The 22,337-nt window shown below is 40.3% G+C and overlaps 1 protein-coding gene and 2 non-coding genes across 3 annotated transcripts; 2 read left to right on the top strand and 1 right to left on the bottom strand.

Moving 5' to 3' along the window:
- Positions 1 to 4,852: 4,852 nt before the first annotated feature.
- Positions 4,853 to 5,161, bottom strand: LOC146550218 (Nuclear RNase P). Its single transcript, XR_014890307.1, has one exon.
- A 943-nt stretch (positions 5,162 to 6,104) lies between these two features.
- On the top strand, positions 6,105 to 6,365 carry LOC146550217 (RNase MRP). The gene has a single exon (XR_014890306.1).
- Positions 6,366 to 8,337: 1,972 nt separating this feature from the next.
- On the top strand, positions 8,338 to 20,661 carry LOC146550216 (large neutral amino acids transporter small subunit 1-like). Its single transcript, XM_085258935.1, has 11 exons — positions 8,338 to 8,705; positions 9,194 to 9,727; positions 9,849 to 9,974; positions 11,517 to 11,622; positions 11,710 to 11,754; positions 12,124 to 12,247; positions 12,361 to 12,464; positions 12,658 to 12,754; positions 16,801 to 16,950; positions 18,080 to 18,254; positions 18,478 to 20,661. Exons 1-11 carry the CDS (start codon positions 8,642 to 8,644, stop codon positions 18,552 to 18,554), a joined length of 1,602 nt encoding a protein of 533 aa, XP_085115061.1. The 5' UTR covers positions 8,338 to 8,641; the 3' UTR covers positions 18,555 to 20,661.
- The last annotated feature ends 1,676 nt before the right edge of the window (positions 20,662 to 22,337 follow it).

Below are 22,337 nucleotides of genomic sequence, written 5' to 3'. Positions count from 1 at the left end.
GAGGAAATTATTTACATTCTCCCCGCCTGAGTAAGACTGACAGACTGAAATATCTTTTAAATGTAAGCTTGTCATATCAGCAGCTAGAACCTTTGAGAAACGTCTACAAAGCAGCGGAGCAATTTCAAGCCCACCTCACACTGAAACTGGGGCAATTAGCTCATTCTTACTCTTTAAAATCCCTCCCCCGGCGCACAACCTGAAAGAACCTGGGAAGTTTAAGCCCCAACTTTGCACCAAGCAGCTAATAGCTCGCATTCACCGTCTATTTTCATTCGTCAGAGCGCGTAGCAGGTCGCATTGGACTCGTACAGCAAATAAGCTTTTTAAGTTGTGGATTCTTTTGCACTTTGTGTTCGAGAGCTAATCATCATTAAGCTTAAGATATGTACAATAAACCTCACACTGGAGGATTTCCTTTGAGAGCTGACACTGTTTTACTGCATTACACTTATTATCCACAGGTTGGCTTTGAGAAGGTTCATTGTAGCACGTTGTCTCTCATTATAGCATTAGTCAGGTCATTTGTAAGAAATGAAGTACTTTGTACATTAAGTCTGAGTTTCTCACATGATTATAATAAAATATAAATCTTATGCCCTGCTGGTGGATGGGATGAAACCCAATGTCTGCTTCCTGAGAAAAAGCAAAGGTTCCTTTTTTGATTTAAACTATAGGAAAGGAAGACGGTGACGGCAGGAGGTCCTTTACAGCTGGAAAGAAATCGTTCTTTCACTTCAGAGCTCACGCCACAGTCCTTCCCTGCTGCTATTTTTCTCCCCGGTGACTGCAGGACTTCTGCAAGATGCAAGGGACAGAACAACCACCAGCTATGTGGCCTATATATATGTTCCACTGTGTCTGTAAGGCATGAATTCAGACATAAACTCAGGCAGCATGGATTTCAGTCTCCACAGAAACCTATATAAAGCACATTAATGGTCTTTTAAAAATTTCCATGTGTGAATTGTGCAAAAGATAACAAATATCTATTAGACAGTACTGCAGACGCAAAATTAGGTAAGTCGGGAAGTGCATTAATTGCCTGTAAATGAATTCTGTTTGTGATGTTTGGCAACCATTAGCAGACCGTCTATGACGCTAATGTGCCCGAGTGTCACTACACAGTCATTTGATCAATTAGGAGCTTATTTGCAAGTGTCTGTGCATGCATATCATTAAAAAATTAGTGGGGAAAACTGTTGAGCACCAGATGAAGAAGGATAAACAGGCTAAGGAGACATGACGAGAAGGGACAAGGCGGAGTACGTGAAGAGACTGGGACAGACTGGCAGAGGAAAATCAGGGTCAACTGTCAAGAAGCGTTGAGGCTGAAAGAAAGCAAAGTCAAGTAGAAACCCTGATCTCTGAGTCCTTCATATTCGACACGCATATGCTCACAGACCAGTGGGCAGACATCTGCTAAGCTGTAGCATAACAGAAGGAAGGAGAGAATACAGAAATGGATACAGTTACATATCATGTTGCTGTTTCCAGGCCTGCTTAGTGACGGCTGATCAAGGAGGGATTACTGACAGCCCAGGGCAGATGATATATTTCTGGAATTAGAAGGCGTTTGATCTGTCTTATCAGATGGGCTCTACTGCCTACTTTCATTGGTCACACATTTACATTAGAAGCAGATGACACAAACAAAGACGGAGGAGGATAGTGGCTCATAAACACAAAAGCCATGTAGCTTTTTGGATTTTTTTTTCTCTTTTCAGTGCTGTGGAGCTGCAAAACACAACGTGATTAGGTTTAAGTCAGAGCTATTTCATTTTATACATCATAATCATTAATCTTCCCTGCGAGCAGCGGAGTGTGTATATTGGGTTGCTAAAGGGCTTTGCAACCACAGAGATGCCAGTGGAGACAATCCTGGAAGCATATAATTACATCTGTCTAACAAAGCTTCACATCACTGAAAAATGACCTTCAGATATTTGTGATTGTATTTTTTGGGGTGGAAATAGAGGCAGCATCACAGTGTGTTAATTATATACTGAGTCACAAGCTGGACAGTTTGCCTAGACAAAATATACAAGAGCACCCTCACAGTAATGGAGCAGTTCAAGAGGAAGCGAGAGCCCAGAGCACCGCAGTGAAAAGCCCACTCGCTCACAGACATATTATATGAAAAACTAGGAGAAAAAATGGTAAAAACACAGTACAGCACTGAAGAGAAGAAGAAAGGGGGCGGCAAAGTAAATCCAATTTGGAACATCATTATCTTCCAGAGGCTGAGCGGGGTTATCGGAGGGAAATGTGAGAGCTTTTGGTGGAGGAGGGCTCATGAAAAGCATCATGAAGAGAAATGTGAAACAGAGAGGAAAGCCAGCGGGTGATGGCAGCTGGAGGTGGTTGTGCTCTGAAGTGTTATAGGGATGTTTAATTTGCACCATAAAATATGGGAAAAATTAGTGATGAAGACAGGAGGAAAATAAATGAGTAAAGAAACAGGACATGAAACTTTTCGAATGAAACATTATGAGATAGAGGAAATATCCAAATGTTTGTGGACATCTCTATTTTACGGTGCTGTCTTTTTCCTGTTTTGAATGAGGTCCGTACAGAAATGCCAAAAATAACAACTGTGCTCTAAATGCAACATACATAATGTAGATTCATACATCTACATTGTACTGCATGTGAGTTTGTTTTTAACTTTGGGGCAATTTTTTTAAGACCCAATTGTTCTGATGTTCTGCTTCACTTTGGGTCATTTAAAAGTGCATTCACCATGAAGCTATTAATGCTTCTCCTAATTTATATAGTAGCAACAATAAAAAGAGGTATCTGCAGTATAGGACGTGTAGGATGGAGTGTAGGCAGGATGCTTGGAGGACAACAAAAGGATACGTAGAGGAAAATGCACAAGAGAGCACGCGAGAGAAAAAAGATGTAATGATTAAAAAAAGCATAATTCAGACCAGAGTGAAGCAGCCTGTGAAATAAGATTACACATAGGAGATAGCTGTAAGTGAGAAGAAAGCCGGAAGCATCAAAGTAACAATGAAGGGCTGTAAAAATAGCAAAGACAAAAATAAATGAAAGCAATCCAAGAAAAACATGGAAAACAACATAAAAAAGAAATGATAGACTCAGATTCGTAGGCCATCACACAAAGCAAACTGTAAGAGAGACAGGAGGATATTACACTGATTAAAAAAAGAGATGAGTTTCCTTCGATTTTTGCATATTTGTCACACTTACATGCTTCATCAAAATTAATTTTATATTAGAGAAAGATAACCCAGGTAAATACATTATGCAGTTTCGAAATGAGGATTTCATTCATTAAGGGTTGAAAGCTATCCAAACCTGCCTGCCTGTGTGAAAAAGTAAAATCTTGTTATATCATGAATTAACTGGGATTTTTTTTTTTTTTTGTGGGGGGGGGGGGGGGCAAGCTGAGTGACCTGGTCAAACAAGAAATCCCCTAGACACCAACATGTCTGAGAAATGAGCTCATGAAACTGAAAAACAGATTAGAAACAAAGCCATGGATCTGCCGGTCTGGAAAAGGTTACAAAGCCATTTTAAAGGCTTTGGGACTCCAGTGAACCACAGCGAGAGCCGTTATCAACAAATGGAGGAAACTTGGAACAATGGTGACCCTTCCCCGGAGTGACCGTCCTACCAAAATGACTCCAAGAGCGTGTCAACAACTCATCCAGGAGCCCACAAAAGAACCCAGAACAATGGAAGAACTGCGGGCCTCGCTTCAGTTAAGATCAGAGTTCATGATTCAACAATAAGAAAAAGACTGGACAAAAATGGCATCAACGAGAGAGCTCCAAGGAAAAAAACAACACAAATTTCCCAACAAACAACTTAATGATCTGCAAGATTTTGGGGAAAATATTGATGCAGCTGCATGCATGCAGTTGCATCAATGCAACTCTGAAATACAGCTTTCAAATTAAGACGCAGCTTTCTAGACCAGCCCCCAACAAAGTCCTGCTCTGCAGACTTCTTCACATACAGTCAAAATGTTCTTGCTCTGTGAATGATGTTTTTTTTTTCTACATCCTGTTAAGTTAAAAGACACTCTTTAGGCTCATTCGCCACCGTTTTCTTAAAATAATCACTTCCTCTATCAGTGTTTTGGGGACTGTAGCCTATGATAGCAGGAAAAGCGAGTACACAATGGACAGGACTCCAGTCTACTGTAATATGGTAATGATAATATTCACTGCTTGTAACATTACATCACTTGTCTTAGATAAATCCAGGAGATTTTAATGGAATTGTTAGTCATGCTATAGATAAGGCGTGATATTTTCTTCCAGCCTGTGTGTTTTTAAATGCCTTAATGAAGCATTACCTACTAGGCTGAACTGTAGAGTAAGGAAGAATTATAATGATTATTTTTCACAGCTGTTTGGCCCCTTAAGACCTTCTGATGTTCTTACAACAGCGGGAACACAAGCAATTAATATTGCTCAAACGGTTTAGTTTGTATCCACTGGATATTCCTAAAATGATAAACAAGTTCACACTGTGTTTATAAATGTTACTGACAAGTCACTTGAAATTTTACTTTTTTAATATATTGCTGAGGCATTTACATTTGAGTTTTCCTCTTTATATTTTTAGTGGGAAAATACTGTAAATGTAATATTATAATAAAGTTGCTAAAATGGATTTATTGGACCAGCTACACCAAATGCAAATCTATCAGCCATAAACATATGACGTGCTTCATACTGTTTTCGTGCGGGCAATGATCCTAACTTTGGATTGGATAATAGTTTAAAGCACGTTTACACGCTTTTGCCACGCAGGATGCTTACTCTCTGGGTTTCAGAGCTTTGAAACAGAATAAAAGAAGAGTTGAGAAGAAAAGGTGGAAGGAGAGTAGTCTGAATTGGGTTCTGGAGCTGTACTCCACCTCATACATCGCACTCATTCGCCAGCCGCGAGTGATTCCAAGCCAGCGAGCACCACATCCACCGGAGGAGCTGATAAACTGCTCCACCTGGCTTCTCCTGTGAGACGTGCTCGCGTCGGCACCACTATTTCTGTTCACTCGCTCACCCGAATCAGGTGATGCCCTGCAAGAGCAGCTATTGGCTCTTGTCTCAGACCTTCCCCGAGGTAACTGGAGGAGTGACGAGCACTCTGCACGTGACCTCTACAATGAGCTTCCTCCCACCGGAAGACGTAAGCAACACTGGATGTTATTTATATAGGGACGAATCTGACGGTAGCCTTTGTTACGGTGCGAGGACTCCTCCCTAAATAAAAGCCGTGTATGACATAAAGTGTTGCTTTATTGTAAGAATAAATTATATTCGCTAATTTTGCATCCGAAATGACCTGTCCATTGAAACGATGGGAAATATGGTGCTGAGGCATGCTGGGAAACAAGGCATGCTGGGAAAGAGACCACCGCAGACGAATCAAATGGCTTCTTCAGAGACAGCATAATGATATTAGACCTGGCCTCATTAAAATACCTTTATAAACAACGTACTGCTATTTATAAAGACACTGTCAGTGCGCTAATATAAATGATAATTCCACTGAAAACGGGAAAAATAACAAGGGATAAAAATGCAAATTATTTCTTCTTAAATTATCATAATACAAATTAGTAAATTAAGTCAGCTCTGAATTTATGCATGTGTGCGTAACACACGGCGTTTGTGTGGAGTTTATTGTCTTAGATGTGGTGTTTTGAATAATTTACAGCAATTATAATGGCATTTTCTGAAAAGCTAAAAGGGATGTTAGTGTCCCTCCAGCCCCCCGGGGACATTACTGCGTTTACTGAATTATTTAAAAGTGATACACTAGACGTGGGTACAGCGTCTAGTGTAAAAAAAAAACACCCCCTCTGGCCCCTTGATATTTACCTATTACTGCGCCTTTAACATTTCCCATGATGCCCCGCGGCTTTGATCCGTTCAAATTGAGCTCCTTACAAACAAGAGGAGACGCTCTTTCTGGGACAGAACAGCTGAGACATATTCACTCTCATTTTGTAAAATAGTTGTTAACACTGATACAGCTGTTCATATTTTTTGAGACACCGCGATGTTGAACATGTGCCGCCTGCCCCTCTATTTATGCGCCGCTTCCTGCTGATGACATCCGGGCATTCAGAAGGCTTGCACTCTGGGCTACATACAGGGAACCTGGTTTCTCCTCTCTTCGCCCAGGGGAAAGTCCCCGGACACCTGGCAGAAAGTGCCCTGGCTAGAAAACCAGGATCGATCTGCGCTCCACCACTAGTGAGCTGAGATGTTCTGCTGAACTGAGCTCGGTGATCGCAGGTCGAATTTGTCAGCGTTGATAGTTATGCAAGAGAGCTGCTAGTAACGCCTTAACAGAACGGGGCTCATTCTCCGAATGCTTCTTTTATAGTTCACTTCGTCCAAGCATGTCTGTGAATATATGGGCCCACTTTTACTTCACGTACTTTTGCGGTTTGGAGCAACAGGTGCAGTCAATATAATAATAGGTCCTTATAAACATGAATGAAAAATGGTAAGGCTGCAGTTTCCTTACGGTAAGGTTCCTAATTACTGTTCATTTAGACATTCCCTCCTGTTTAGCATTTCTACCATTTAAAATATAAGAAAAGCTTATAAAACAATATAGTTTTTATAGATTAAAACAGTCTGAAGTGATTTATTTTAACAACAAATATGCCAGGTCTAGGGTGTAAGGATTTCTCTGATTTATTTATTTTGTAGTGTTGGCCATATTTATTTATTTGATCAAACAAATTGTTAAGATGTTCCTGTAAGTTCCTCAGTAAGTTTCCCTGAGCTTTTAAAAAACAGACAAATCCTGTTTAAGCACCGTGAGTTTGACCAGGTTCATCTTCAGAAAGAAGAAAAATATATCTCAGGTTTTGAATTGTGTTTAGGGCTCCACCTTGCGGTGAAATATTGGACATGCAACTCATTAGCGCCGAGCACAGGGCTCATACAATAAATCCAGGCATATATTAGGCAAATCAATCTGAGAGTCGGATTTATTTCCATATAATCAGACATAGTTGTAAAACGTTTTATTGTATGGGGTACTTTCTGCATATAGGTATTGGGGGGGCTTTAGGTTGCAGGATTTGATATTTACAACCTACTTTAGAAAAAGAAAAGCTTGTGAGAAATACTCCCATATTTAAGCAGAAATGCTGGTGAATTAAGCAAGGCCTTCTCTGAAAAAGGCACTGATGCCCTAAAATCTGTATGTTATTTGGTTCGTTACTCATGCAATGTGAACTAATGCTCCCATTCAAGCACAGATGCAGACTTCTGTGCAGATGCTGATATCAGCCAGGTGCTCCCTCTTTTGATAGTTTGTGATTTTCCCAAAAAAATATTTTTCACACTTTCCTCGTCAGCCCCCCTGAATATTTTTTTTTAACTAACATAGAGCTGTTTGTCTGAGGCCAGACCTCAGGCCGGAGAACTTGTCACTGAACATTAAAGGTGTTGTTCACAGCAGATCTCTGTTCAGTCTGATGGAGTTTGAGCAGTGTTGCGAAGAAGAATGGAGTCTAAGTGAAACCACTCCACATAAGGTCAAAACAAGGATGGCAGCCAAAGGTGAATATTTAGGCAATAACTGACTATAAAGAGCTTTTTCGTGAATTATTGCCAAAAAAATGAATGCAAGGGAGATGCTTAGCAGCGCTACATGCACCCACGAGAAGCAATTTTATGTTAACAAACATTATTTTAAATATGCCTTACAATGACTTTGAACATAAGCGTATTTTTTGATATAACGATTCAAAATAACACCTTCCCAATTAAATATGGAGTTTAAATATTATGCAAATCATCGCACTTAAATTTTATTTACATGTACTTTAGAATCCCAATTTCTTCTTCTTTCTGATAAAACATGCATACCCTACAAGCACCAATAACTTCAGGCCAAATCCTTTCCCCAATTGATTGTAAAAGTCACTCCTGATGAGTAGTTATGATATTGTAATTTTTGTTGAGTATGGTCCAGTTTAAACACCTTGTAACCCATAAAAGAATACAGGAACATAAACGAGCTTCGTCATTGTTATTACACACTGTCTGCACTCAAAATGGCCAATGGATCTCCATTTTCTTTGTGATCTCACCTTTCAGGCAGAATAAAGACAGTTTGTTTTTTTCCATTTGGTCCCCAGTAGGGAGGGAAACCAGCTCTACAGCATTTATTCTAATCGCCTCTGACATGAAAGCACCCAGTGACACACATAGGCATACTGTATACTGCAGGATTAGGCAGTACACAAAAAGATTACAGCGTCACATGGTATTCCTTCCAAATGGTGCCTTCTCACAACCTACTTCCCCCTCTTAGGTATCCCATCATTCCCTGGAATGGGCGTAGGCTCACGCAGCAGCAGCAGCAGCATCACAAAGGTTCAGCTCCTCCCTGCTGTGTGCTTGATATAGGATGGGAGGGAGAGAGGGAGCGAGAGAGACAGAGAGGAGTGAGAGAGGACGAATCAGGAAGTAGAGAGACCTGCGCGCGCGCGCGCGTGTGTGTGTGTGTCCGGGAGAGAGAGACCGACAGAGTGTAAATCAACAGAAAGAGGAAGAGGACATAAAGAAAGGAAGAAAAAGGGCTGCAGGAGGAAGCAGACAAGACAAGGGGTCTCAGACTGAGAGGGAAGATGGCTGAGCCGGAGCTGAAATCGAGAGGCAGCCGAGAGAGCGTCGCTAAGGAGAAGATGGGGGGTAGGTACAGTGCATGCTCACGCACCTCTAACTGCCACATGGTGCAGCGCTGCATTATTCCACCATGCGCTCTGATGCAACATTGATGATGCAAGAGTAGAATTGTAGAGTTGATGCTGAGGAGATGCTTTCATGGTAGCAGGTGACAGGTGTGGACAAATGGCACATATTAGGAACGTGGGTATGAAAACACAACTATCAGATGCAGTGTGTGTTTACACGGATAGAAAGAGTTCAATAAGGACAGCAGGTTCAGAAGGAAAATCTCATAGGTGCTGATTTCCAAAAATGTCTATTTTTAAAAAATTATATGAATTCTTCCTTTAGTAACACAAGAGTTTGTTTGTTTTTATTAATCATAGTTTTTCAAAGTAACCAGTGCCTAAAACAACTCAGCGAGAAAGCTTGTAAATTCTTTTCATTTGTCTGAAAATGAGCCAGACTCTGTAATTTGACTGTCTCCCCTTCTGCTGTCCTCTCACCACCAGCGACTGGAGCAGAGCCTGAGCAAGATGGTCTCATTGTGGAGCAGCCAGCATCTCCATCTGACCCCGTGGGTTCTCCGCCTGCTGCCACAGGTTCCACCAACAGCCTGCCAGGCAAGGGGGAGAAGATTGAACTCAAACGCAGCATCACCCTCTTCAACGGTGTCGGAATGATCATCGGCACCATCATCGGCTCGGGCATTTTCGTCACTCCCACAGGTGTTGTCAAAGAGACCGGCTCTGCTGGGCTCTCTCTGATCGTTTGGTCCGCCTGTGGAGTGATATCCACCATGGGTGCTCTGTGCTACGCAGAGCTGGGTACAACTATTGTCAAGTCAGGAGGAGACTACACTTACATCCTGGAGGTATATGGCGAACTGGCTGCCTTTCTGAAGCTGTGGGTGGAGATGCTCATCATCCGGCCGTCGTCGCAGTATGTGGTGTCACTGGTGTTTGCGACCTACCTTCTGAAACCTCTCTACCCCAACTGCGTCGTGCCCGACAGCGCAGCCAAGCTCATTGCCTGCCTATGTCTTAGTGAGTACATGATGTTGGTGGGCTTTCTTAGGTCAAATACACATTTTAGACACTTCATTGCAGCTGGTCATTCACCAGATTCTTGATTGTAGTGTGTTTTGTGTCTCCCCGCTGCTTGTAGCCTCCCTGACATTTGTAAACTGTATCAGTGTGAAAGCAGCAACCAAGGTCCAGGACTTGTTCACCGCTTCCAAATTGATAGCCTTGATCATCATCATCCTCTTTGGCTTCATTCAGATTTCCACAGGTGAGTGGCAAAATACCACAGAACAAACCAAGTCAGCTGCATGACTGCAGGCTGTTGAGAACAAATCTTATGCCTTCATCACAAGACTTATTAATTTTTAACAGAGAAGTAAAATAAGCTTCAGGTCAAAGCTGGAAAAACAGGTTTTGTGAGTGTAATAAAATCTAAATCCTCAACAATATTTAACCTACTTTAATAGTCAGTAAAAAATGCTCAAAAAGTGTCCTCACTTTGAACCTGTCATTTCAGATCTGCTCGTAAACATGCAGCTTCCCTTCATTGTGTTGGAAACACAGCTCCTTTGTTTTCAATATTTTAGTTGGAGTAATTATGGAACAGCATGCCTGTAAAGTAAATGCCATTGCATTATGTGGCTTTTTGCAAACTATATAGTAGCATCAATTATTATGATTCTCGTCTTTACACGACATCTATGTGAGGTTTACTTCTTTTATCTCCAATGGTAAACAAGTTGTTAACGAGCGCTAATGAGCCTAACGAAGCAGACTGCTTTGCTTTCAGCTTGTTAGCACACTTACTGAGTCGGAACACAGAGCTTGTCTGTCTAGAGCCACGTGATTGAGCCTGAGCAGACATGAACATGGGCATCAGAACGTGCCAGGATGGTTTTGATCGTGCAAATGAAACTGCAATGAAATGAAAATGTACAGAAAATAAGGTGACTATACAGACAGTAATTTACTGCCTGAAATATTGGCATTGTAGTAACATTTTTCTATATGATAGCCCTAAGCGTGTGGGTTCACGTGTGCCGTCTAAGACTGTAAAAGCAACGCACGTTAATCCGTCCGAGCTGTGCCATTCACAATACAAGAGCGCGGGAAGACAGCGTGGCCACACTTGCTCCACGCTGCATCTGCTGCTCCCCTCCTTACACAAGGCCACGCCTACCACCTTTGTGCGCCATACTCTGTTACCATGGAAACTAGGCAGTGAAGCTTGCCGGCTGTTGTCACACTTTTTCAGCAGACCAGCAAGAGAACAGAGTTGGAAAATAATAAGGAGGGTCATTACCATCTGAAAGCGACAGGTAGAGGGAGAGAGACACCAAAATGCCAGGCTCTCTCTCTCTGTCTCACACATGCACACACACACACACACACACACACACACACACACACACACACACACACACACACACACACATTGGATTCATTGACTGCAGTGTATTGTGTAAATGAATTGAAGTTTACTTATGAGAACATTTTTCTTCTCATATTTAAATGTCAACTGATCGTGATTCTGTACCCCAGAGGAGATGCTCCTTTGTTTATTGTGCATAAATAGTGAATTGTCCTGACACAATATTGCGTTTTGCTTCTGTTATTACCATGGTACATTGACAAGCATGTCAAAGGGCAGGCATCAACAGGCCGGCCTGGTACAAGAGACAAAATGTGTCGGCAGCACAAAAAGAATCTATTCAATGTCTAAGCACATAACTCCTCCAGGCGCTACACCTGGCAGTGGGAGAACTGCTTCCCTTTCAGATGTTTTCTTCTTCTTTCTGTATGTGACCAGGTGATGTGCCATATCTGACCCCAGAAAAGGCGTTTGAAGGGAGCAAACTGGGAGTTGGGAATATTGTCCTGGCTCTGTACAGCGGTCTCTTTGCTTTTGGAGGCTGGTGAGGGTCATAAAATTGAATTATTTTTAGCTTCTGTTTGTTTTTGCTTGAAAGATTTATGACCTCTTTGCTATTCACCCCCCCCAGGAATTACCTGAATTATGTAACGGAGGAGATGATCAACCCAGAGAGGTGACTTAAATGTAATGACGGTTGTTTTGGTGATGATGGCACAGACTGTCTTGCAAATATCTGCCAAGAGCATGGTTGCTCTCATCCAGGACTGAGCTTGTCTATCATCAGTCCACAGAGATAAAGTATCCAAGCGATACTGACATAATCTGAACTATGAACTAAATATGAACTAAAATATTACATTTTACAAAAAAATGTGATAATAATGATTTATAAAATTCAGTAAAATTATGCAGTCGTGTTCCTCACTGCATACCCTGCATGAATTCAGTCCCATCTCATAACACAGTCTGATATTACCAGAACATACAGTGTTACACGCTGTTGTTTTTTTCCTCAAATGACCTTCGACCTTTCACCCCATAGGAACTTGCCCCTGTCCATCATCATATCCATGCCTATAGTCACGGTGGTATATGTTCTAACCAACCTGGCCTACTTCACCACCATCTCTCCTCAAGTCATGATTGAGTCAGAGGCTGTTGCTGTGGTGAGTGTACTGCTTTTCTTTAATATGATGTGTTTCATCCTCAACTGGGACATGCATATTGGTTGTTTGTGGTCACAAATTCTCCTCATCTGCTTTTTCTTTCTGTTCTGCAGAGTTTTGGGGAGTACCATCTTGGTGTGATGTCCTGGCTCATTCCTGTCTTTGTGGGACTGTCCTGCTTTGGTGCAGTCAATGGATCACTCTTTACTTCAGCGCGGTGTGTGTTTGCATGTGTACAATGAAACATAAGACAGCATTTTATACATTTAGTATTAATAGTTTAACCTCTTAAGCCCCAACGCACCCTGATAGGGGGGCAAAAGGCAGGAGATCAGGTGGGCATGGGGCTTAAGAAATTAAAGTCTCTGTATTTTTGGAATAAATAATGTTTTAAGAAATTTCTCTTCTAGTTTGTTCTATGCTGGAGCTCGAGAGGGTCAACTCCCTGCTGCTCTGGGGTTGGTCCACACAGACCTGTTCACACCAGTGCCATCCCTCATATTCACAGTAAGAAACCTGATACTTTCAGTGACATTTTACCAGCTGGCTACCAATAAGATTAGGTTAGTGTGTTAAATCATGTATGATCATTGCTAAAAACCTCAAAAGTGTCCCCATTTTTGAGGTATTATACGGAAGTGTATATAAATCTGTTTTGATGATACAAAACATTTGTGAAGCATTTGTAGAGTTATTTTTGTTCGAGAAAACTATTTCAGTGAAGAGTTACAGTTAAGTCCATAATTTGTTGGATTTTTGTGCATTTTTTATGATCTTGCCTCTGTGCACCACCACAGTAGCTTTTAAATCAGACAGTCAAGATGTGATTGAAGTGCAGACTTGCAGCTTTGATTCAGTGAATTGGACTTTACAACAGTTTTTTATACACAGTGCCTCATTTTCAGAGGCTCAAAAGTAATTGGCTGACAAGCAGTTTGAATGTTACTTCATGACAAACTAAGCAGATCTAGTATCTGTGGTTGATTCCAAGTGGTGCATTTTTATTTTCGAGCTCTTATTTAGCTCTTTATTGTCATTTTAAATATCAAAACAACTTCAAACCATCTGACCAAGTCAAGAATAGTCTCAAAGAGGTAGATGCATTATTGTTAGGGTCTACAATCAAGACGGCTTCAAGAAAGTATATACAGAGGGTTTAGAGAAAGGTGCAAACCACTGGTTACACTCAAGAACAGGGAGGTCAGATTAGATTATTACCAGAAAACATCTAAAAGAGACTGCACAGTTCTGAGAAAAAAATTTGGGGGGGGCAAATGAAACCAAGATAAGCTTCTACCAGAGTGAAGGGAAGAGAAAAGTATGGAGAAAAAGAGAAACAGCTCCATGATGTGAAGAATACCACATCATCTGTCAAACATGGAGGTGGAGGCACTGTTATGGTATTGGCATGTGTTGCTGCTAGGAGAACTAAGTCACTGGTGTTTATTAATGATGTGAGTGCTGATAGAAACAGCAGGGTGAATTGTGAAGTGTCCAGGGCTACACTTTCTGTTTAGATTCAGCCAAAGCTGCAAAACTGATCAGACAGCGCTTCATGGTGCAAGTGGATAATGACCCAAAAACTGTAAAACCAAGTCAGGAGTTTCTCAAGGCAAAGAAACGGGATATACTTCAAAGGCCAAGTCAGTCACCTAATGTCGACCCAACAAAGCGTGTTTTTTCATTATTAAATAAAAACCTGAATGCTGCAATGAAGTACTGGTAGACAATCTCAGTGGAGAAAGCACAAGGTCTGGTGATGTCCACGTGTTCTAAACTTCAGGTGACTAACACACTGACTAAAATCAACCCTTACATTAAAAGTGATATTAACTTGTTCAGTTCATTTTGAGCCTTTGAAATTGGAACTATGTCTAAAAATGGCTCCAGTTCTTAAAGAGTTAATGCAGTCTTCTCAAATTAAGGTCTGCATCAATCACATGTTGATTGTTTGGTTTAAAATTCGCTGTGGTGGTGAACAGTAGCAAAAAAGCACACAAACTACCCATGGGAATATGTCTGTGAAGGTTCTCAGTCATCCAGATCATCGTAGTCTAAGGAGCTTGGAAAGAAAAGCGTCTGGACTTCTTTGAGTTGCTTGAAGACGTTTCACCTCTCATCCAAGAAGCTTCTTCAGTTCTAAGGGTCAATGGTGGGGCGTCCCAGATATAAACCCAGTGGGAGTTTCCCCCCAAAGAGGGGACAAAGGACCCCCTGATGATCCTCTACCTAATCACATGAGCCAAGGTGTGAAAGTGTGTGAAAACTCAAAGAAGTCCAGACGCTTGTCTTTCCAAGCTCCTTAGACTACCCATGGGAAGTTAACTGAAAATGGCAGCTTTATTATTGGAAAAACCTCCATTAAATAAACTTTCAAAAAACAAACCAAAACCCTGAACATGAGAACTAAGAACTGAAAAACACTGGGAAACTGGAACTTAAATTAGACCAAAAGAAAACAGACCAGGAACTGAGAACTAGAGATCTAAACAGAGCCATGAGAGAAACACACAGCAGTGAGGGTCTACGCTGCGACAAAGGGCAAAGGAAAACACAGGGCTACGGAGTAACACGGGAATGGAGAGCACAGCTGGGACTAATCAAACATGACGAGATAAAGGGGAAGCAAAGCTTTAAACACTGAACACAGGACATAAGACCTATAAAAATAAAACAGGAAACCAGAGACATTCACAAAGATGTAGACTTGACACCAATGTTCCCTATAAACTGCGCGCGTGCGCACTGCTGGCACGCGTTGCGCACAAAAAAAAACTAACCTGAATTGAAATTAAAATTAAAACTTTAACAATTCAGTTTTGCAGTGTTAGTCAGTAAGTGACTGGCTGCTCCCGTATGGGATTAGAACGATGCCACCTTATCCCATAGTCCAGCCAATGATGCGATTCACATTCGTATATACGCAGCTAATCAACGTCGTTGACAGGCTAACAGCGTTCTTATGTGCCGACACCGGTGTTTTAGCTAGCAAAGCGGCGTGGCTGATGTGAAGTGAAGCCACGTTAATAACGTGTACAACCATTGGAGATGTGAGCAGGACAGACGGAACAATTAACGGGAAACTGTGGACCTTATACCAGTTTTTAAATTGTGTTGATCGGCCATGTAAAACCGGAGTTATGATAAAAATATGCAATGTTTGGTTTTCTTCCTGAATACTGTCGTTGTTTATATTTACTGCCCGAAGAAACGGTAAAAACGGCGTTTTATAAGGAAAACGCTCGAAAGCACTCTCCCTGTGAGAAAAGCCGAAACCAAAAAACCCCACCCTTTCCTATTGGTCGAAAAATGTACCAAGTGATATGGCAACAGATGTTTAGGAAGGGGGTAGTTTTAGGAGTGTTTTGAGATGTGAGAGATTTGCGACGTTTAGCGCAAATCTTGTGTAGTTAGTGTGTAGTGTAGTCAATAGTTTTGTTGTGTGTGTCAGAACAATGAGGTGACTGCTGAATGTTACAGGTGTTACAGCAGTGATACATCTCCTGTTGTCAGGCTTGCAGGTATCAGGCTGTTGTTCTCCTTTATCTCATAGTGGACAGAAATTATTTTTGGAGTGGCACAAATAATTTGTGTGGCATCAAATTTGATGCAGAACAGCTGATTGTTCTGTAAATAGTTTGAGATGTTTGTTTAAAAAACGCCTTGGCTGCATTTTTAGGTAAGCAGCTGCAAAAAACTTTGTCGTTTGCATAACTCAGTTACTTTTTTGAAGAAGTAACTATATAATTAATTGCCCAACGTTGGTCATTATATTCTGTATTTTGCAGACAGAGAGTTACAGGACTCTCCCAGACCACAGACTCATACTCATAATACAAAAAAATAAATAAATAAAATAAAAATAGAAAGTTGTGTTTTCAAAATTGGAGTCCAAGTTATTTTTACTTCCAATAGTGTTAACATACTACACAAGATTTTTTTTAAAATTTTCATTGTAGGTGGGCTAAAGCAGTTAATTAAAAGTAGTCTAACATAAATGTAAATGCTGTAATTTGATTATTTTAATAAACCATGTAACTTGGATGGATTTGATGCTGGCGTGACCACAGTGCACACGTCTAATGTTGCTCACAGTGGTCCAAGGGACCGCTCAGGGAGTTTGTGTGTTCGCTCAGACACATGAAAAATTAGAGGGAACATTGCTTGACACTGAAACATAGAGACATAACTGACTGAGGAGACAGAAAGAACATGGAGATGAGTGACTAGACGAGGAACACGGGGAAGGCAAAGTAACAGAAACCTAAATCCTAGGACCTAAGAATATAACACAAGCAGAACACAATAAAGAGAACCAAAACAATGAATAACAATAATCAAAGAATAAAAATTAACCAACAAACACAAAACCCTGGGTCACAGACCCAGTACTGTGACACCTACCTGCCTTAAATAACTGCTCTATTCAAGAAAATCACTAAGGAGGATTCAGAAGCCTTGTGTGTGTTTATAATCTATTATCCATCTACTATCTATAATCTAATGTTTCCAGCAAACTAATGCAATCTTTACTCCTTTTTTCATTGTATTAGTGTTTCCTATCGATGATGTATGCCATCTCCCAGGACATCTTCTCTGTCATCAATCTCTTCAGCTTCTTCACCTGGATGTGTGTTGGGATGGCCATCGCTGGCATGATCTGGCTGCGCTTTACCAAACCCGACCTCAGAAGGCCCATTAAGGTGAACGTCTTAGGGGTTAAAGTAGCTGCTCAGTGCGTGTTGCAGAGAAGATCCATTTTGATGGATATGAGTCTCACTGAAAGGTGACCCTAGCCCTACCTTCCTTGTCTGGCAAAACATCAACATGTCTTCTAGTTTCATAAAGCATCTGCTATTTTATTTTTTTTTAGTGAAAGCACCATTGTATCGCTACTCTTGTTATTAGGTGGAACTGGAAACATACTGTTTTTCCAAGACAGGAGGGAGGGGTATTTGGAGGAATACATGATCCTTTGTTTCTATTTCATCATGGGAAAATTACCTTGGCTGACCAGTCTTTCATCTTCTCTTTGGCCCACACTGCTTTCAGCTCAGTTATTTTATAAAATCATCTATAAACATATTAAAAGAGAGAGAGAGAGAGAGAGAGCTATTTATATGTAAACCATTCATAAAAAATGTCAGTTTCAACCCAGAAAAAAGAAAAACAAACCGTCAGCTCAAGCAGTTTAACTGATAACTGAATGCAATAACAGTATGGAGCTCTTAACATAACAGTTTAGCCAATAATAATTTCTTCATTGTGATCAAATTGTTGGGGACGCTTAAGGAAAAAGGGTAAGCCAGTATGAGAAAAATACTTAAGTAAGAGTACAAATGTATTTAGTATCAACTATAGCACATATCATTGTTTCAAAATCAGATCTTTAGATGAAGTCAGGCATCATTCAACTTTGCATACACAGTCTTATAGTTTGAATTTGTATTGATTTGATTGATTTTTTTTTTTGCATTATTGTCTGATCTGTAAAGTAATCGGTACTGAAAATGTCTTAATATAAAAACTTTAGTAATTATTTGTCTCCTCTTGTTGTTTAATGGAAACAAAGTGGCAGAAAACAGATATCAGTGAAGAAGTTACAGGATCTAAAATCTAAACTTGGGAAGTATTGTCATCAAAATCATTATACATTAGTCTAATCGTTAGCTATAGTTGCATTATTCCAAAGTCCAAATATGATATTTTCTTCTTTTTCAGTGTGTGAGACATCTTCACTCAACAATTATAAACTGTATCTTATCTGCTCACGTCTAATGTAAATCGAAACACATCTTCATCTGTTATGTATTTTGTATTTTCTCTCTGCAGATTTCTCTCTTCATCCCCGTTACTTTTGTGTTGAGCTGCGTCTTCATGATCGTCGTGTCCTTTTGGGCAGCTCCCTTCGAGTGTCTGCTAGGCAGCGGCATTATTCTCACAGGCGTCCCAGCGTACCTACTGGGCTACAAGTGGAAAAAACCCCATGTGGTCAAGAAGATGCTGGGTGAGTTGGAGATTTTCATTTGTTTTTTTTAGAGTGAGGCAAAGGTGGTTTGTTGTGAAATTCCTGTGAGATTATCTGCTCAAGTTCTGCTGTGGGCACCGGTACATTTCCTTTGTTTACATAGTTGGTCCGGAGGACTCAGGCAAAAGACCGATATTTGACCTGTAGTAGCCTAGCAAAGAGAAAACAGACGTGGCTAACGTGACAAGTTGTTTCTCCTCAGAAATCTTCACCATGTTCTGTCAGAAGATCTTCATGTCTGTTCCTGAAGAGAAGGAGCAACATGGGGCGGCTGAATAATGCTGGACAAACCGAGCAAGATGAAAGACTGGGTCAATATTTTTGTCTGGACATTCCTGTAATGTTTACAATCATCCACATGTGATCGGACTTTTTTTGTTTTAACTTTATCTGACCAGGCAGGTAACTGTGAACATATTCAATATTCGCAAGAGTGGCCTGACAAATGGAGGATTTGTTTTATGAATATTTTATGAATACTGCAACTTTTCTGCAAAGAAGACCACCGGGCATTTTACACTCCTTATTATGAATTGATTTTAATATTTCAGCATATCTCCTTAAATGGTCAAACATGCTCTGATGTTCCATGTTAGCTAATGGAAAGCCATCTGTAAGTGTATGACTGCTGCAGGCATATAATTACTTGTGTACTGCAAGTACACAATCAGGAGCTGCAGTGGCCCGTGACATACAGGTATATTTTTCTCCTGAAGTGTACAAATGAATAGCTTAGGCGGGAAAATATATGTCTAATACCACTAACAACCAAACTAGACATAGTATATTATAGTTTAGGGTTTATATTTATAGTTTATATTGTGTTAAAATAAAGGATTTTGCTATAGTTGCTATAATAACGTCACTTAGAGTTTATAACTAAGGTCAGATTTGGAAGAGGAAGAGGTTGTCTAACAAAGCACTTACTTCATTTTCTCATATGGTACTAATGTTTGTGTTAAATAGTAATTCATTCTCACATTTTACTTGATATTGTTTTTTATTTATTGGTAAGATGAACTTGTAGCGCTGTCGTAAAGCACAAGCTAAAGGGAGATGAAAGAGTGTCTGTGATGTCTGCTTGAGCTGCACTGTGAATCAGGTCTGTTTCTTGTATCATTTCATTCTGATACCTCATCGGCGCCACGTGTGACGATACTCGATGAAAACGATACCAGCATCTCCGCTTGTGCGCCATTGTTGTGAGACAGCGTAGATATGCTCAGATATCGTAGTAGTGTTCGTAGTTAGCCTTAGTGTTTGTACTGAACGTATTTGATGTCTGTGCCAGCCGTGCCAGTGCTGATATTCTATTTCTTTTTGTCACTGTATGACCAAAATGAATGTTGCAACTTTAGAGATGCTGGCTTTGCTTGTAATTTTTGTAGGAAATGTACCTGGAGAGAGGTTTGAGGTTTTCCCAGCGTATTTCCTGGTCCAGTGAAGGCTTGGGAAGGGAGGAGCTTCTGAGGAATGTTAAGGGGGATTGGAATCATGTGGAGTGGGAAAAAGGTTTCTTACTTTTGCACACAAAGGAGAGACAGTCTCCTTACAAATCTACCACAGATGTACGTATTGTCAGCCTACTCACTGTGCTGGCAGTCCAGGTTTCACAGGCCCCTTTCCAGTGAAGGGAAAGGTCTGAAAAAACATACTAATTCATACTGGTTGCTATTCCTTTAACATTAATGCAGCAGAAGCTTTCAGACAAGAACAAAAGAAAGTCTGTGAGAAAAATGACCTTTGACATTCTCACTGGTAACATCAGACTTTCCGTGGTGAGACACAAACAGCTCTTCTTTTTCTTTTTTTAAAGGAACCCTCTTTAATCTTATTTGTATAAGTTAATGGAAATGTGAAGTTTAAATACAAACATGTAAGTACATTTGCAATTAGCATGCAACAATATTTCTCCCACTTAAAGTATTTAATACGGATTCTTTATTAATGCAGATTGCATACAGATTTAAAAAGAGAATAGCTGAATGCAAATGCTTGCAAAGTTGGCACTGTGGCCATCTTTAAAGGTGAGCTCTCTGAAAGCACACCAATGAACAACACAGTCCTCGAAGACACGCCCCTTACTTAATGAATCTACTTAAATTAAAGCCCTGAACACACACGTGTGTCTAAAAACACACTGATTCCAGTTATGATGATAAGCGGTCTGATATATTTTATTTTATGCACAACGTGCTGCATCGGTGTGTGTGCGTTTGTGTGTGTAAAGTATTACTATATGTGAAAATCAATAACGCAAATGTAATTGAGAATAAAGGAAGCTCATATTTTTGATTCTATAATCGAGAGTACCTGTTGTAACTGTTGTCTGTGAGTGACCATAGTAGGTACTGTACGTGTAAAAAATAAAACTATTTTGTTCAAAGTTTGATTGTTTGCGCTTTTGTAAAGCAGACGGCCAACAAAAGGAGTCAGAGGATTAAAATCTGATTGCTTTCTCCTGTAGAAATGCAGCAGCTGGTCGACAAAAGGCCGGCCGAAGCCCCTCTTCAGGCACCGGCTTCAGATAAAACAAAGATTCTCTGAACCTGACATCCTAACGTCCAAATGAGGATGTTTCTCAAAATAGCGTTATCATCTCAGCCATCAAATGTTTGGTAGTGCTCTGTGTCACATGCACATTGCTTCTTGTTTGTCCTGTCTTGTTTGTTGGCTCTCAGACAATGACGCTGCCGACCCGCTGTGCTGTCAGGGGACTTCATATCCGTCTGAAGAGGAAATGAGACGGCCCGATGGCTGCTGATGGAGCTCTTATCAGAGCTGCTGGACACAATATTAGTGATGGGGGATTGGACAGGCAAGGAGCCGATGAATGCGCAAGTCACGTCTACAAATACAGAGTATTTTGATATATTAAGTGAAGATGGAAGTGGGGAAAGGGTTCAAAGCATTTTCAGAAGATGTGGTGAAGTCGAGGTGTTAGTGTATTCTTTATCTTGAAGACAGTGTGGGTAAAATCAGTTTTTAAAAAAAAAAAAATGTATATAATATTATACAATTAGTTTAGACTACAGAAAGCCGACTATTGCAAATGTTTTTGTTATAACATATGATCATCGTTTTACAGCTTCTAAAAACAAAAAAACTTTCATCTGCTTTTGGCATCAACATTAGGGCTGTGTAGCCAATACTAGATTTCACCAGCAGGTGGCGATAGAGGCCCATCAATAGAAAGATGATGGCGAATCACTGAAAGGAAACTGCCGAACTACGGTAATCACCCACGCAATAAAACAACAAAACATATTAAATTTAGAACGTCTGCCTTTGAAACTGTGCAAACCTTATTATTAATATTACTAATCTCTACGTTTCCGTTCACAAATTATTAAATTAGTCTAACAAATGCTAGTTTACCTGTGTTTTAGCAGAGTATTTTTCCTAAGACGAACATGCTGCAGATGAAGATGAGCCATGGGTGAGGGTTGCTCAAGGGCACAACTGAAGAGGGAATGATAGTGAAGCCTTTGATATCCTTTATCACTGTTAAAACATATCAGCGTCCCACTTTTAGGAATCTGATTTACTATAATTAAAGTATCTTTCTATTTTGAGGGTTTAGGGCAAGGATGTCAAACTCATTTTATATTTTGGTACAACCCATTTTGATCATAAGTGGGACAGACCAGTGAAACTCTCCTGGCTGTTAGCGTAAAGAAGCTTAACTACACATTTAATCCCAGAGACATTTTAATATAAGAACACGAAACTCAGTTTGAGCAGTACATCTCAGTTTGTCTGCATGTGAAATAACTGTTGCTCTGGACCTAAACTGCAAGAAATAAATGTTCTGTTAGCTTATTGCACAAACTGTCATAGAGTTATAAAACAGAACATTTGTAATAATTGACAGAATGACGTTTTTTAAACATGATTTTTGACAGTAAACCTACCGTAAAAACCAAACATTTCTATAGCATCTGGCGAAAAAAAACAGGCACTCTGTTATTTCATTGTATATCTATTACTTGTTTACTCTGACTTGTCACGGGGGAGCGCTTTATCAGTAGAAAAAGCCATAAAACTTATGAAACTATAAGC

The sequence above is a fragment of the Mchenga conophoros genome, linkage group LG20, assembly GCF_057382185.1.
Source record: "Mchenga conophoros isolate Kocher_MC1m ecotype Shallow Benthic linkage group LG20, M_conophoros_male_GT1.1, whole genome shotgun sequence".
Classification (NCBI taxonomy): domain Eukaryota; kingdom Metazoa; phylum Chordata; class Actinopteri; order Cichliformes; family Cichlidae; genus Mchenga; species Mchenga conophoros.
The sequence above is the reverse complement of the archived record's forward strand: the minus strand, read 5'-3'. Positions and strand labels throughout refer to the sequence as shown.

Bases quoted from the DNA above. Each gene is read 5' to 3' on its own strand.
- LOC146550216 (XM_085258935.1), top strand. From the start codon at position 8,642: ATGGCTGAGCCGGAGCTGAAATCGAGAGGCAGCCGAGAGAGCGTCGCT. The intron at 8,706-9,193 runs GTAGGTACAGTG...TCTCACCACCAG, and splicing joins CGCTAAGGAGAAGATGGGGG to CGACTGGAGCAGAGCCTGAG. The intron at 12,248-12,360 runs GTGAGTGTACTG...TCTGTTCTGCAG, and splicing joins AGTCAGAGGCTGTTGCTGTG to AGTTTTGGGGAGTACCATCT.